This window comes from Mercenaria mercenaria, chromosome 15 (genome assembly GCF_021730395.1).
Source record: "Mercenaria mercenaria strain notata chromosome 15, MADL_Memer_1, whole genome shotgun sequence".
Classification (NCBI taxonomy): domain Eukaryota; kingdom Metazoa; phylum Mollusca; class Bivalvia; order Venerida; family Veneridae; genus Mercenaria; species Mercenaria mercenaria.
In genome coordinates, this window is record NC_069375.1 from 65,729,158 (window position 1) to 65,744,878 (window position 15,721).

At 37.0% G+C, this 15,721-nt stretch overlaps 1 protein-coding gene across 2 annotated transcripts in view; it reads left to right on the plus strand.

The window, feature by feature from the left end:
* The window catches only part of LOC123556977 (putative protein-lysine deacylase ABHD14B), a 39,234-nt gene that overhangs the window by 15,207 nt on the left and 8,306 nt on the right, over positions 1–15,721 (plus strand). For both annotated transcript variants that reach the window (XM_053525499.1, XM_053525500.1), the window contains 2 exons: positions 3,761–3,898; positions 8,054–8,136. In XM_053525499.1, coding sequence (XP_053381474.1) covers positions 3,761–3,898; positions 8,054–8,136 — 221 coding nt within the window. The remainder of the gene's footprint in view (positions 1–3,760; positions 3,899–8,053; positions 8,137–15,721) is intronic.

A 15,721-nucleotide genomic window follows, 5' to 3' on the forward strand; every position in this document is an offset into this window, starting at 1 on the left:
ATGAGCAAAGTGCTGAAGGTGAGCTAATGTGACCGGTCATTGTCTGGCGTCCATCGGCATCCGCCGTCAGTCGTCCTTTGTCCAACAACATTTGCTTTGTGAGCAATCTAGAGGCCACAGTTGTGACCCAATCTTTATGAAACTTGGTCAGAATGTTAGTCTTGATGATCTCTAGGTCATGTTCAAAACTGGGTCATGGTGGGTCAAAAACTAGGTCACTAGGCCAGATCACAGGAAAAGCTTGTGAACACTCTAGAGGCCACAGTTAATACCCAAGCTTTATGAAGCTTGGTCAGAATGTTTTTGATGATTTCTAGGTCAAGTTTGAAATTTGGTCATGTGAGGTCAAAAACTCGGTCACAGTAGGCCAGATCATAGGAAAAGCTTGTGAACACTTTGGAGGCCATAGTTGTGACTCAATCTTTATGAAACTTTGTCAGAATGTTTGTTTTGATGATGTCTAGGCCGTGTTGCAAACTGGGTAATGTGGTGTCAAAGACTAGGTCAGTAGGCAAGATAAAAAGAAAAGCTTGTGAACACTTTAGAGGCCATAGTTGTGACTCAGTTTTTATGAAACTTGGTCAGAATGTTTGCCTTGATGATCGCTAGGTCAGGATTGAGTCTGGGTCATATTGGGTCAAAAACTAGGCCACATGGTCAGATCTAAGGAAAAGCTTGTGAACACTCCAGAGGCATTAGTTATGACTCAATCTTTATGAAACTGAATCAGAATGTTTGCCTTGATGATTTCTAGGTCTAGTTTGAAACTGGGTCATGCAGGGTCAAATACTAGGTCACTATGCCAGATCAAAGGAAAACCTTGTTAAAACTCTAGAGACCACAATTTAAGTTTGAAACTCATGCAAATTAGTCAGAATATTTGTCTTGATGATCTATAGTTCAAGTTTGAATCTGTGTCATGTGGAGTCAAAAACTAGGTCACCTTGGTCAGAATGTTTGCCTTGATGATCTCCAAGTCAAATTCAAAACTGGGTCATGTGGGGTCAAAACTAGGTCAGTAGGCCAAATCAACTCTGGTGAGCGATATAGGGCCATTATGGCCCTCTTGTTTTCTTTTGTCTAAAAATCTGTGGTAGTATTTTGACCCCATAATTTCATTAATTCTTTGAATATCATGCACGCATCGGGCACGCTGTTAACCAACTGCTTTTCTTTCATCAGGATGGGAAGTGGCCTAGGCCTGTGATTTTGGAAAAAATAGCACGGTATTTTGGCGTAGGGGAATAAAAACCTGTTGTAAAGTATAATTTAAAAGAAATTTTCTGAGGGCCCCCATTAATGGTCCCTATTATAGAAGGGAAAAATCCCTGCTTTTAGAGAGCACAGATGCTCAAATTGTAGGCTTATGATTAAAAAGCACCGCAACGACACTGATGTTTTTGATTGATGAGATAAAAATAATGTTTCTAAAATACATAACATTATTAACAACTGTGAGAAGTTTCATTAACATCTGCATTGCAGAAAAATTTCTTATCTAAAGTGTAATATTCCTATAGACTACCATTACAAAATTGTATGAGTTCCAGATTTTTCAAACCAGTCTATCAAAGATTTGAGCACATGGCCCTATATTTTTATTTGCCGAATGTTGACTGTATTCTATTAGAGAACAATTCATTTCTAGAAAATATCATTAAAATTCTATTTGAAGTTTGTATTGATCTGACAAACCAGATTAATAAATGGATACATGTACACATCTGGAGTTGATTGGCAACATTTGTATTCCATCTGTTACAGATCAAAGCTTTTGAATCTTTCATTATGTTTTATTTATGCTTAACATTTTATGGTGGCAGTACCTTGATTGAGTCCAGGTCATAATTTTGTTGTCATAATTTATAGTCCCTTTTAGCTTGAAGTATTTGGCGTTGGTGCCACACCTTGGTTAAAATTTTGCATTCAAGTATGTATACTCTATCATTTAAAGGCATATAGCTTTCGGTTGAAACTAAATATTTTCAGCTCGACATTTCGAAGAAGTGTCGGAGCTATTGTACTTACCAGGTGGCTTCAGTATAAGTGTTGGCATCATACCTTGGTCATAGTTCTGCATGCAAGTACTTATAATTATCATTTAAAGTCATATAGCTTTGAGTTTTTTCATTGGCTTAGGTGAGCTTTTGTGACTGCTCAATATCCGTCCTGTATTGTTAGTCATCCGTCGTTGTGTCCGTAAACATTTTCTAAAGAAATTGTCCTCTTGAAAACCACTGGGCAGAATTACACCAAACTTCATAGGAATTATCACTTGGTGGCCCCCTTTCAAAATCGTTCAAAGAATTGAATTGCATGCAGAACTCTGGCAACCAAAAGGAAAACCTTTAAAAATCTTCTTGTCCAAAACCTTAAGGCCTTGATATTTGGCATGTGACATTATCTAATGGTATGAAGATTGTTCAAATTTTTTCCTGGGGTGAAAAGAGGCCCCGTTCCGGGGGTCCCAAGTTTTACATACATGTAGACTTGTATAGGAAAAAACTTTGAAAATCCTCTTGTCTGAAACTGCCTTTGATATTTGGTATGAAGCATTGCTTTGTAGTTCTCTAAAAATATTGTTCAAATTATGCCCCTTAGGTGAAAAGAGGCCCTGCCCTGAGGGGTCTTTAGTTTTACATAGACTTATATAGGAAAATACTTTAAAAATCTTCTTGCCTGAAACTGCAAGGCATAGGCTTTTGATATTTGGTATGTAACATTGCCTTGTGGTCCTCTACCAAAATTATTCAAATTATGCCTCTTGGGTGAAAGAATGCCCTGCCCTGGAGGTCCCAAATTTAACATAGACTTATATACTATTAGGGAAAAAAATAAAAATCTTCTTTTCTGAAAGTTCAAGGCCTAGGCCTTTGATATTTGGTATGTGGCATTGCCTAGTGGATCTCTAACAATATTGTTCAAATTATGCCCCTGGGGTGAAAAGAGGCCCTGCTCTTGGGGTCACTTGTTATATGAGTTATAAAGGAATAAATATTTTCACAGGAGTTTTGGCAAATAACGCCTCCTTTGGGATTTAGAAAATGATGAATGCAAATATTAACTTGAAACTTCACACATTTCCTCGGGCTTATAAAATTAGACGATAGCATCCTATAACACTGACATGTATTCTGCAAAAGTATGTCCTCTTTTGGACTTGAAAATTTCTGGTCAAATTCTTGCATGAAAGTTACAATCTTTAAACCTAATGTAGGTACTTAATTTAAGGTAATATTCCTTCCTCTGGGATAATGATTTGAATAGTCCAGCATTGGCTGTCTTACGGACAGCTCTTAATTGTTTCTTTTTTGTGGGGTAAATAACATATACCTTACAGAATCAAGTTCTATAACTCTGAATTGTATTTTTGGCAAATTATGCTCCATTTTGGACTTAGAAAATCCTTCTTACTAAATATAGTAACTCACATGACTTTTAATATCCACTTTTGTAGTACTTTAGAATGTTGATTTTATATCACATGTATCCTGATGAAGGTCTGATTGACAGAAACTGGTTGATTAATAAAAGCAATTTAACTTTACCCAGGTTTTTAGGTGTTGTTTCCGTACTACGTTTTTAGAGATAGTTTAGAAAAAATCTTTGTTAAAGATTTGCATACCAGTACATATTGCTGTCATTTAATACATATAATTTTGAATCTTACTTTTTTTTCTTTTTCTAGGTCAGTAATCTAGTTCATTATATAAACTCTGACATGTATTTTCTGATTTAATGGATTTCTTATGTTTTACAGGGTATGGTGACAGCCCCCAGGCTGATGTGGACAAAGCATTATTTATTCAAGCAGTGATTGATACTCTGAAGCTGAATAAGCCGGTGATTGTGAGTCCGTCAATGAGTGGAGGCTTCTCCCTACCGTACCTTTTTAAATGTATTTATTATACGTTTTTTCAATGAATTATTGAAATATTATAGCAAAATATTATGTTCTATTTTTACAGAGAGAAATATCAAATATATTCTCACTTGTCAAAGAATAAAATGAGCAAATTTAGTCAAACCATGAAAAAAAATATTATGCTTGTTTTACGTGAAAAATGAAAGATGCCATGAAATCCCAAAAATAAGCCGGTTTTGAAAATAAGCCAGTCTCAAAAGTAAGCCAGTATTTCACTAAAGGCAGAAAGGGCCCATTAATTAGGCCCACTCAAAAATAAGCCGTTCACTTTCTTGTATCAGAAATAGTATCAATGATCCTATTAGGACATATTAATTATCCCCGACGATGAAATCGGGAGGGGGGTATTGAAATGGCATTGTCCGTCCATCCATGCGTCCGTCCGCAGCAATTTCTCAATAACTAGCAGGTAGAATTTCATGAAACTTGAAATTAACATGAACCAACATACTGCAATGATGCCCTTCAAGTTTGTTTTTTTTGGATTGGTCAATTTCCCTTAGAGTTATTGCCCTTGATTGAATGAAAAATGCCCAAAAATGTCCGTCCACAGCCATTTCTCAGTAACTAGCAGGTAGATTTTCATAAAACTGGAAATGAACATGAACTAACATACTGCAATGGTGCCCTTCAAGTTTTTTTGGGGGATTCAATTTCCCTTAGAGTTATTGGAGTTATTCCCTTTCATTGTTTAAAAATCCACAGATTTGTACATAACAAACCAAGCAGTTGGTAGAATTTCATTAAACTTTTTTCATTTTTTTCCATGAACATTTATTATAAACATCTGAAGTTGTGTACCCACACCTGGTCACCACCTTGCCTTGGTCACACCCACACCCCTCCCAAAAAACATTCCTTTTTATTTTTTTAGCTCACCAAAGCATGAAATGCTCAAAGGTGAGCTTTTGGCTTTTGTGATCGCCCTTTTCCATACCTCATGTTTTTATTTCAATGTAAATGAGATATGAAACCAAATTTTGTAGTCCTGTTTGGCGCCATATAACCTATACTGTGTTGGTGCGCCGTAAAACCCAGATAAATAAATAAATAAATTGTGATCGCCCTTTGTCCGTCGTCGTCCATCAGTCCGTCATTGTCAACAATTTGACTTTTAACACTAGAGGTCACAATTTTGGCCCAGTCTTAATGAAACTTGGTCAGAATGTTACCCTTAATAAATCTTGGACGAGTTCGATATTGGGTCATCTGGGGTCAAAAAGTAGGTCACCAGGTCAAATCAAAGGAAAAACTTGTTAACACTCTAGAGGTCACAATTTTGGCCAAATCAAAGGAAAAGGTTGTTAACACTGTAGAGGCCACGTTTATGACTGTATCTTCTTGGTCAGAATCTTAATCTTGATGAACTCAATTTCCAATTTGAATATGGGTCATGTAGGGTCAAAAACTAGCTCACCAGTATAATCAAAGGAAAAGCTAGTTTACACTGTAGAGACCACATTTATGACAATATCTTAATGAAACTAGGTCAGAATGTTAATCTTGATGATCTATAGGTCAGACTCAAATCTGGGTCAGATGGGGTCAGAAACTAGGTCACTAGGGCAAATTGAAGGAAAAGCTTGTTAACACTGTTGAGGCCACATTTATGACTGTATCTTCATGAAACTTGGTCAGAATGGTAATCTTTGTGATTTCAAGGTCCAGCTTGAATCTGGGTCATGTCGGGTCAAAAAATAGGTCACTAGATCAAATTAAAAGAAAAGCTAGTTTATACTTTAAAGGCCACATCCATACCATATCTTAATGAAACTTGGTCAGAATGTTAATCTTGATGATCTTTAGGTCAGTAGGTCAGGTGAGCTATACAGGGCCTTCGTGGCCCTCTTGTTTAATCGTTTCCTGATATATGTACCCAAAAGTTAGCCAGACTCAAAAATAAACCAGTCTCGTTAATAAGCTACCATTGAGCATGATGAAAATTTTAAATAAGCTGCAGCTTATTTTCAGGATTTTAAGGTATTCACTCATGAGCACCATATTTTACGTTTTTACTTGTTGCTATGAAACTAGTGAAAATATTACATCTGATGTTCACTCTTGAAAAATATTTCAGTCTTACACTAAAACAAACGAATGCAGTCTATATATTATGTAATTGTATATTTTCCATGCATTTTTGCCAAAACGTCATGGATACCTTTTTTTAATTTTAACCTGTAACCTGACGGCTGCAACTGGTTGAGCCCTTGGGACAAGTGCAGACTAAGATCAGCCTGCACATCTGTGAACTGGCTATGCTTCCATAATGCTATCTTTTGTACTGAATTTCTTCTACAGTTTCCTTCCTGTTCAGTGGAACTTGGTATTTCATCTTAAATATGAAGTGAAACATGGGCATATTATCTTGATTTTCATGTCCAGTCCCGTACTTGTTGAAAAGCAGTTTTGTGGACTGTAGGATTGCACTTTTCTGTTTGTCCATCCTTCTGTTATTCCAACCATCCTTCCTTCTGTCCTTCATTCAATTTCATGTTTAGTCTATAACTCTTATCATTCATCAGGGGATATTTGTCGAGCCGGCTTGCTGAAGCGAAGACATAGTTTTCCAAATGGCTGTTTGGTGTATGTGCTTGCGTGCATGCGTGTGTGCGTCCGTTCGGATTTGTTTACATTTTAGATGACCATATCTTACTGAAACTTGGTCAGAATGTTAATCTTGATGATTTTAGGTCCATAGATCAGATGAGCGGTACAGGGACTTCAGGGCCCTCTTGTTCTATTTTAAGAACCTTCCAGTGTATATGTTTGAGAAAGTGACAGTTTTTCTATAATTTTAAAATCCTGCCAATGTATATGTTTTTAGAACCTGTCAATTTTTAGCTCATCTGAGCACAAAGTGCTCAAAGGTGAGCTTTTGTAATCGCCCTGTGTCCGTCATCTGTCGTCAACAGTTTGACTGTTATCACTCTAGAGGTCACAATTTTGGCCCAGACTTAATGAAACTTGGTCAGAATGTTACCCTCAATAAAATCTTGGACGAGTTCGATATTGGGTCATCTGAGGTCAAAAACTAGGGCACTAGGTCAGATCAAAGGAAAAGCTTGTTAACACTCTAGAGGTCACAATTTTCTGGCCCAATCTTGATGAAACTTGGTCAAAATGTTACCCTCAATAAAATCTTGGACAAGTTTGATATTGGGTCATCTGGGGTCAAAAACTAGGTCACCAGGTCAAATCAAAGGAAAAGCTTGTTAACACTCTAGAGGTCACAATTTTGGCCCAATCTTAATGAAACTTGGTCAGAATGTTACCCTCAGTAAAATCTTGGACAATTTCGATATTGGGTCATCTGGGATCAAAAACTAGGTCACCAGGTCAAATCAAAGGAAAAGCTTGTTAACACTCTAGAGGTCACAATTTTGGCCCAATCTTAATGAAACTTTGTCAGAATGTTACCCTCAATAAAATCTTGGACAAGTTTGATATAGGGTCATCTGGGATTAGAAACTAGGTCACCAGGTCAAATAAAAGGAAAAAGCTTGTTAACACTCTAGAGGTCACAATTTGGGTCCAATTTTAATGAAACTTGGTCAGAATGTTACCCTCAATAAAATCTTGGACGAGTTTGATATTGGGTCAATCGGGGTCAAAAACTAGGTCACCAGGTCAAATCAAAGGAAAAGCTTGTTAACACTTTAGAGGCCAGATTTATGACCGTATCTTCATGAAACTTGGTCAGAATTTTAATCTTGATGATCTATAGGTCAAGTTCAAATCTGGGTCAGATGGGATCAAAAACTAGGTCACTAGGTCAAATCAAAGGAAAAGCTTGTTAACACTCTAGAGGCCACATTTAAGACTATATCTTCATGGAACTTGGTCAGAATGTTCATCGTAATGATCTCAAGGTCCGGTTTGAATCTGGGTCATGTAGGATCAAAAACTAGGTCACAAGGTAAAATCAAAGGAAAAGCTTGTTAACACTTTAGAGGCCACATTTATGACCATATCTTAATGAAACTTGGTCAGAATGTTAATCTTGATGATCTTTAGGTCAATAGGTCATATGAGCGATACAGGGCCTTCATGGCCCTCTTGTTCTAATTTAAGAACCTCCAACATATATATATATATTTTAGAACCTGCTAGTGTGTCTATTTTCAGATCCTGGCAGTGTTAGAGGATTTGTACCAGTAGCTCCTGTAGGGACAGGTGATTTCACACCAGAAGATTATAAAAAATTAAAGGTATTACCATATTTGACCACTATCTCATTCCTATCACAATATGCATCATGTTAGATAATGTTTCATATTACTTGAGGCTTCTTTTTAAATGATGCTTCATAATATATAATTATTAATGTTACATGTGTTGTTTTTTGAATTCTTCAAGTTATATGATGCATCATCTCATGTAAATTTTTGTGTTACATGATACTTCATTTTACATGATACATCATGTTATATAATGTGTCATGTTAAATACTGCTTCATATGACATGATGCTTCATTGTACATAATGTTTTATGTGGCATGATGTATCATGTTACTTTATGTTTAAATCTTTACTAATTTGTTTTGTAACTCTGAATTCTGATTTTTTTTTAGCTCACCTGTCACATAGTGACAAGGTGAGCTTTTGTGATCACCCTTCGTCCGTCGTCAGTCCGTGCGTCAACAATTTCTTGTCTGCACGATAGTGGTTTCATTTATGATTTTATTATGCCCCCCTTTGAAAAAGGAGGGGTATATTGTTTTGCAGATGTCGGTCGGTCTGTCGGTCGGTCGGTCGGTCGGTCGGTCGGTCGTAATGTAGACCTATCCGTTTCCGGATGATAACTCAAGAACGCTTGGGCCTAGGATCATGAAAGTTGATAGGGAGGTTGGTCATCACCAGTAGATGACCCCTATTGATTTTGAGGTCTGTATGTCAAAGGTCAAGGTCACAGTGACCCTGAATAGTAAAACGGTTTCCGGATGATAACTCAAGAACGCTTGGGCCTAGGATCATGAAAGTTGATAGAGAGGTTGGTCATGACCAGCAGATGACCCCTATTGATTTTGAGGTCAGTATGTTAAAGGTCAAGGTCACAGTGACCCTGAACAGTGAAACAGTTTCCGGATAATCACTCAAGAACGCTTAGGCCTAGGGTCACGAAAATTGATAGGGAGGTTGGTCATGACCAGCAGGTGACCCCTATTGATTTTGAGGTCATTATGTCGAAGGTCAAGGTCACAGTGACCAGGAACAGTAAAATGGTTTCCAGGCAATAACTCAAGAACGCTTGGGCCTAGTGTCAGGAAAATTGATAGTTAGGTTGGCCATGACCAGCAGATGACCCCTATTGATTTTGAGGTCAGTATGTTAAAGGTCAAGGTCACAGTGACCCTGAACAGTAAAACAGTTTCCGGATGATAACTCAAGAACGCTTAGGCCTAGGATCACGAAAGTTGATAGGGAGGTTGGTCATGACCAGCTGGTGACCCCTATTGATTTTGAGGTCATTAGGTCAAAGGTCAAGGTCACATTGGCCAGGAACAGTTAAATGGTTTCTGATCTTCTTGTCCAAAACCATAGGGCCTAGGGCTTTGATATTTGGTATGTAGCAAAATCTAGTGGTCCTCTACCAAGATTATACAGATTATTTCCCTGGGGTCAAATATGGCCCCACCCCTAGGGTCACATGGTTTATATAGCCTTATATAGGAAAAAACTTTGAAAAACCTCTTGTCCAAAACCACAGGGCCTAGGGCTTTGATATTTTGTATATGACATCATCTAGTGATCCTCTACTAAGATTATTCAAATTATTCCCCAAGGGTCAAATATGGCTCCACCCTGTGGGTCACATGGTTTACATATACTTATTTACAGTGTGCATATAATTTCTGTTCCTTGTGCAATTACTAAATGCATCAAGGGGGGCATTTCGTGTTCGACGAGCTCTTGTTTTAACCAAACTTGCACACAACTTGTATCACCATAAGATCATGGTACCTTTCTTGAACTGGCCAGATCCCATTATGGGTTCTAGAGTTATGGCCCCTGAAAGGGCCAAAATTAGCTATTTTGACCTTGTCTGCACAATAGCAGCTTTATTTATGATTTGATTTTTACCAAACTGGCACACAACTTGTATCACCATATGATCTTGGTTCCTTTCTTGAACTGGCCAGATTCCATTATGGGTTCCAGAGTTATGGCCCCTGAAAGGGCCAGAATTAGCTATTTTGACATTGTCTGCACAATAGCAGCTTCATTTATGATTTGAATTTAATCAAACTTGCACAAAACTTGTGTCACCATAAGATCTCGGTTCCTTTCTTGAACCGGCCAGATCCCATAATGGGTTCCAGAGTTATGGCCCCTGAAAGGGCCAAAATTAGCTATTTTGAACTTGTCTGCACAATAGCAGCTTCATTTATGATTTTATTTTAACCAAACTTGCACACAACTTGTATCACCATAAGATCTTGGTTCCTTTCTTGAACTGGCCAGATTCCATTATGGGTTCCAGAGTTATGACCCCTGAAAGGGCCAGAATTAGCTATTTTGACATTGTCTGCACAATAGCAGCTTCATTTATGATTTGAATTTAATCAAACTTGCACAAAACTTGTGTCACCATAAGATCTCGGTTCCTTTCTTGAACCGGCCAGATCCCATAATGGGTTCTAGAGTTATGGCCCCTGAAAGGGCCAGAATCGGCTATTTTGACCTTGTCTGCACAATAGCAGCTTCATTTATGATTTTATTTTAACCAAACTTGCACACAACTTGTATCACCATAAGATCTTGCTTCCTTTCTTAAACCGGCCAGATTCCATCATGGATTCCAGAGTTATGGCCCCTTAAAGGTCCAAAATTGGCTGTTTTGGCTTTTGCAGCCATATAGAGACTTCATTTATGGTTTTATTTGATACAAACTTTCAAAGTATCTTCAACAACAATAAATCTTGGATTCCATGACAAATCAGATCCAATCGTAGGTTCCAGAGTTATTTTATATCTGATTACCTCCCCTGATTGTAATCAAAATGGATTTATATCAGTAAGTACTTATAGGACTTATTTGAAATTTCATTATTGTTATGAGTTGGACTGAGCCAATCAGGGTAGATAACTATGGACTGATTTTATGTCAAATTACCTCCCTTTATTTCAAATTAAAATGGGTATATTTCCGTAACTAATGAAGATACTGATCTGAAATTTCATTTATGTCAGCAGATTTATTTGTCAGATCCTTCTTTTGTTTACTTACAATATATTTTTAGCTCGACTATTCGAAGAATAGTCTAGCTATTCTACTCACCCTGGCGTCGGCGTCGGCGTCACACCTTGGTTAAGTTTTTGCATGCAAGTACATACAGCTATCATTTAAAGGCATATAGCTTTGAAACTTATTTATTCTTTTTCTAGGTCAATTACCAACCTCACTGGGTCAAGTTCCATAACTCTAACATGTATTTTGAGCAAATTATGCCCCCTTTTGGACTTAGAAAATTCTGGTTAAAGTTTTACATGCAAGTTACTATCTCCAAAACTAATGCAGATATTGAATTGAAACTTCACATGTGTCTTCGGGATTATAAAACTAGTTGATAGCACCAAGTCCCATAACTCTGACCTTCATTTTAGCCAAATTATGCCCCCTTTTGGACTTAGAAAATTTTGGTTAAAGTTTGCGTGCAAGTACATACAGCTATTACTAAAAGGCATATAGATTTGAAACTTATTTTTTCTTTTTCTAGATCAATTACCTACCTCACTGGTCAAGTCCTATAACTCTGACATGTATTTTAGCCAAATTATGCCCCCTTTTGGACTTAGAAAATCCTGGTTAAAGTTTTACATGCAAGTTACTATCTCCAAAACTAATGCAGATATTAAATTGAAACTTCACATGTGTCTTCGGGGTTATAAAACTAGTTGATAGAATCAAGTCCCATAACTCTGACCTTCATTTTAGCCAAATTATGCCCCCTTTTGGACTTAGAAAATTTTGGTTAAAGTTTTGCGTGCAAGTACATACAGCTATTACTAAAAGGCATATAGATTTGAAACTTATTTTTTCTTTTTCTAGATCAATTACCTACCTCACTGGGTCAAGTCCTGTAGCTCTGACATGTATTTTGGGCAAATTATGCCCCCTTTTGGACTTAGAAAATCCTGGTTAAAGTTTTACATGCAAGTTACTATCTCCAAAACTAATGCAGATATTAAATTGAAACTTCACATGTGTCTTCGGGGTTATAAAACTAGTTGATAGAATCAAGTCCCATAACTCTGACATGTATTTTAGCCAAATTATGCCCCTTTTGGACTTAGAAAATTCTGGTTAAAGTTTTGCGTGAAAGTACAAACAGCTATTACTAAAAGGCATATAGATTTGAAACTTATTTATTCTTTTTCTAGGTCAGTTACCAACCTCACTGGGTCAAGTTCCATAACTCTTAACATGTATTTTGAGCAAATTATGCCCCCTTTTGGACTTAGAAAATTCTGGTTAAAGTTTTACATGCAAGTTACTATCTCCAAAACTAATGCAGATATGGAATTGAAACTTAACATGTTTCTTCGGGGTTATAAAACTAGTTGATAGCATCAAGTCCCATAACTCTAATATGCATTTTGGTCAAATTATGTTTCCGTTTCGGAACTTAAAACTCTTTTGATATTTAACATTTTGGGTAATAATTTCCTGCTTCTGTGACAATATTTCGAATAGTCGAGCTTGGCTGTCTTACGGACAGCTCTTGTTTTTTTATTTCTTCCCTTTTACGTTACTATAAATAGCTTATTTTTAGTAACTTTTTTATTATTGGCCGTAGGAAAAAACCGAGACCACTTTTCTGTGGTACAACATGGATGATACCTCCAATTTTTAGGTGTATTTTGACATATCTTTACCTTGTAAGAATTTTTTTTTCTTTTTGGTTAAATTTCTTCCCTTTGTTGTTCCTGTCCTTTGGACTGAGATATCTTTTCTGAGGACCTTCTTGTCCTCAAGTGCAATGATAACAGGTGAGCGATATAGGGCCATCATGGCCCTCTTGTTTTTAAGTCTGATGAAGGTCAGCTTGCCCCTGAATTGACAAAAAACGTGTTATTTTCATGTTTTTAGCTCACCTGAGCACAAAGTGCTCAAGTTGAACTTTTGTGATCACCCCATGTCCAGCATCAACCATCGTCATCAACAATTTGACTGTTAACACTCTAGATATCACAATTTTGGCCCAATCTTAATGAACATGCCATGGTCAGAATGTAAATCTCAATAAAATCTTGGAAGAGATCGATACTGGGTCATATGTGGTCAAAAACTAGGCCACAAGGTCAAATCAGTTCAAAGCAAAAGCTTGTTAACACTCTAGATGCCACATTTTTGACATTATCTGTATGAAACCTGGTGAGAATATTAACCTTGGTGATCTTAAGGTCAAGTTCAAATTTTGATGAGATGGGGTCAGTAACTAGGTCACCAGGTCAAATCAAAGGAAAAGAACTAGAGGCCACATTTTGGAATACATCTTAATGAAACCTGGTCAGAATATTAATTTTGAAGATTTTTAGGTCAAGTGTTAATCTGGGTCAGGTGGGGTCATAGAGTAGGTCACCAGGTCAAATCAAATGTAAAGCTTGTTCAGTCCAGAGACTTAATTTTAAGTTCGAACAAACTCATGGGAATTGATCAGGATATTTTTCTTGATAACCTCTAGGTCAGGTTCGAATCTGGGTCATGTGGGTTAAAAAACTAGGTCACCAGGTCAGATCAAAGGTAAAGCTTGTAAACAATCTAAAGGTCAGATTTATAAACTTGGTCAGAATGTTAATCTTGAAGGTCTTTAGTTCAAGTTTGAATCTGGGTCATGTGGGGATCAAAAACTGGATAAGTATATAAAATCAGAAAAACTAGTTAACATTCTAGAGACTACATTTATGTCCATATCTTGATGAAATCTGGTCAGAATGTAATCTTGATGATCTTTAAGTCAGGTGAGCAATATCATGACCCTCTTGTTTTCTTTACTATGAGTGAAACATTAAGGTGTGCCATAACAGAGTTAATACATGTCTTTGTGCTGTATATTAAAGACTTAGTACACAGTGTAAATAAAGCAGAAAAGCAGTGCACTATTTTAAGCTCAACGTTTCAAAGAATAAATAGAGCTCTCACTCACCCATGCATCAGCATCATGATTTGCTTAAGTTTTTGCATTAAAACCTTTAAGGGGAAGGATTGAAACTTTCAAAACGTGTTTTAACACAAATTTTCAAACAATTAGTGGAGCTGTTGGTCCCACCTTTGCATTTTTAGCTCACCTGTCACATAGTTATGGCCCCTTAAAGGGCCAAAATTTGCCATTTTTGGCTTGTGAACACGATAGAGACCACATTTTGCAATAAACTTTATTTAAACTTGCACACATTTTGTATTGCAGTAATATATCACTTCCTTCGAAAACTGCCCAGATCCCATGTTATGGCCCCTTAAAGTGACAATATTTGCTATTTTTGGCTTGTGAACACGATAGAGACCACATTTTGCAATCAACTTTAATCAAACTTCAACACAACTTGTATTGGCATACTAGTAATATCTTGGTTCCTGTCAAAAACTGGCCTGATCCCACCATGGGTTCCAGAGTATAGCCCCTTTAAAAAGCCAGTACTTGCTATTTTTGGCTTATGAACACGATAGAGACCACATTTTGCAATCAGTTTTAATCAGACTTGCACACAACTTGTATTGGCATATTTCTGTTCCTTTGTAAAAGTGGCCAGATTCCATCATGGGTTCTAGAGTTATGGCCCCTTAAAGGGCCAATATTTATGGGTTATTAGCTTTGTATCGGGAAATATGCACGAGTTCTTCAGCGGAAATATTGCGCGACTTTAGGAGCGCAATATTCTTCCGCTGAAGAACGAGTGCATATTTCCCGATGCAAAGATAATAACCTTTTTATTACATACGCACTTACACGTATAAATATTATGTAAATATCATATATATGTTCAATAGCCTGAATAGGATTGACATATGTCACAATACTGAACTAAATAGGAAAGAAATAGTGCAACAACACACACTGAATTACGTCACGCACCCGATATGAAATTCAGGCGTCAGTGTATGGAAAAATATTGACGTTTCCGGTACCAGTGTAACTTAACGGGGAATAGAAACGAGTATGTAATAATTGTTGTTTTTGGCCTGAGAACAGGATAGAGACCACATTTTGCAATTAATTTTAATCGGACTTGCACACAACTTATACTGGCATAATATCTCTGTCCCTTTGGGAAACTGACCAGATCCCATCATAGGTTCCAGAGAAATGGTCCTTTTAAGGGCCAAAATTTGCTATTTTGGCATTTGCAGCCATAATAGAGACTTCATTTATGGTTTGATTTTATACAGACTTGCAAAATATCTTCAGCAACAATAAATCTTGGGTTCCATGATGAATCAGTCAGATCCAGTCATAGGTTTTGGAGTTATAGCCCCTGAAAGAGCCAAAATGTGGTAACTTTTACCTTGTGAACACGACAGAAGTGACATTTTATGTTAGATTTTAACAACAGTTACACAAAACTTCAGTCACAATAAGATCTCATTTTCTTGCAAAATCCAGCTTGATTCCGTCACGGGTTCTAGTGTTACTGCCCTGAAAGGGGCAAAATTTTCTATTTTGGCATTTTCAGCCATATAGAGGTTTCTTTTATGTCGTGTTATTGGTACTGTTTAGTTTCTCAACATGACCATTTCGGCCTGGGTGGTTCCAATACTCCCGCTTTCATAGCCTTGGGTATTGTTTAATCACT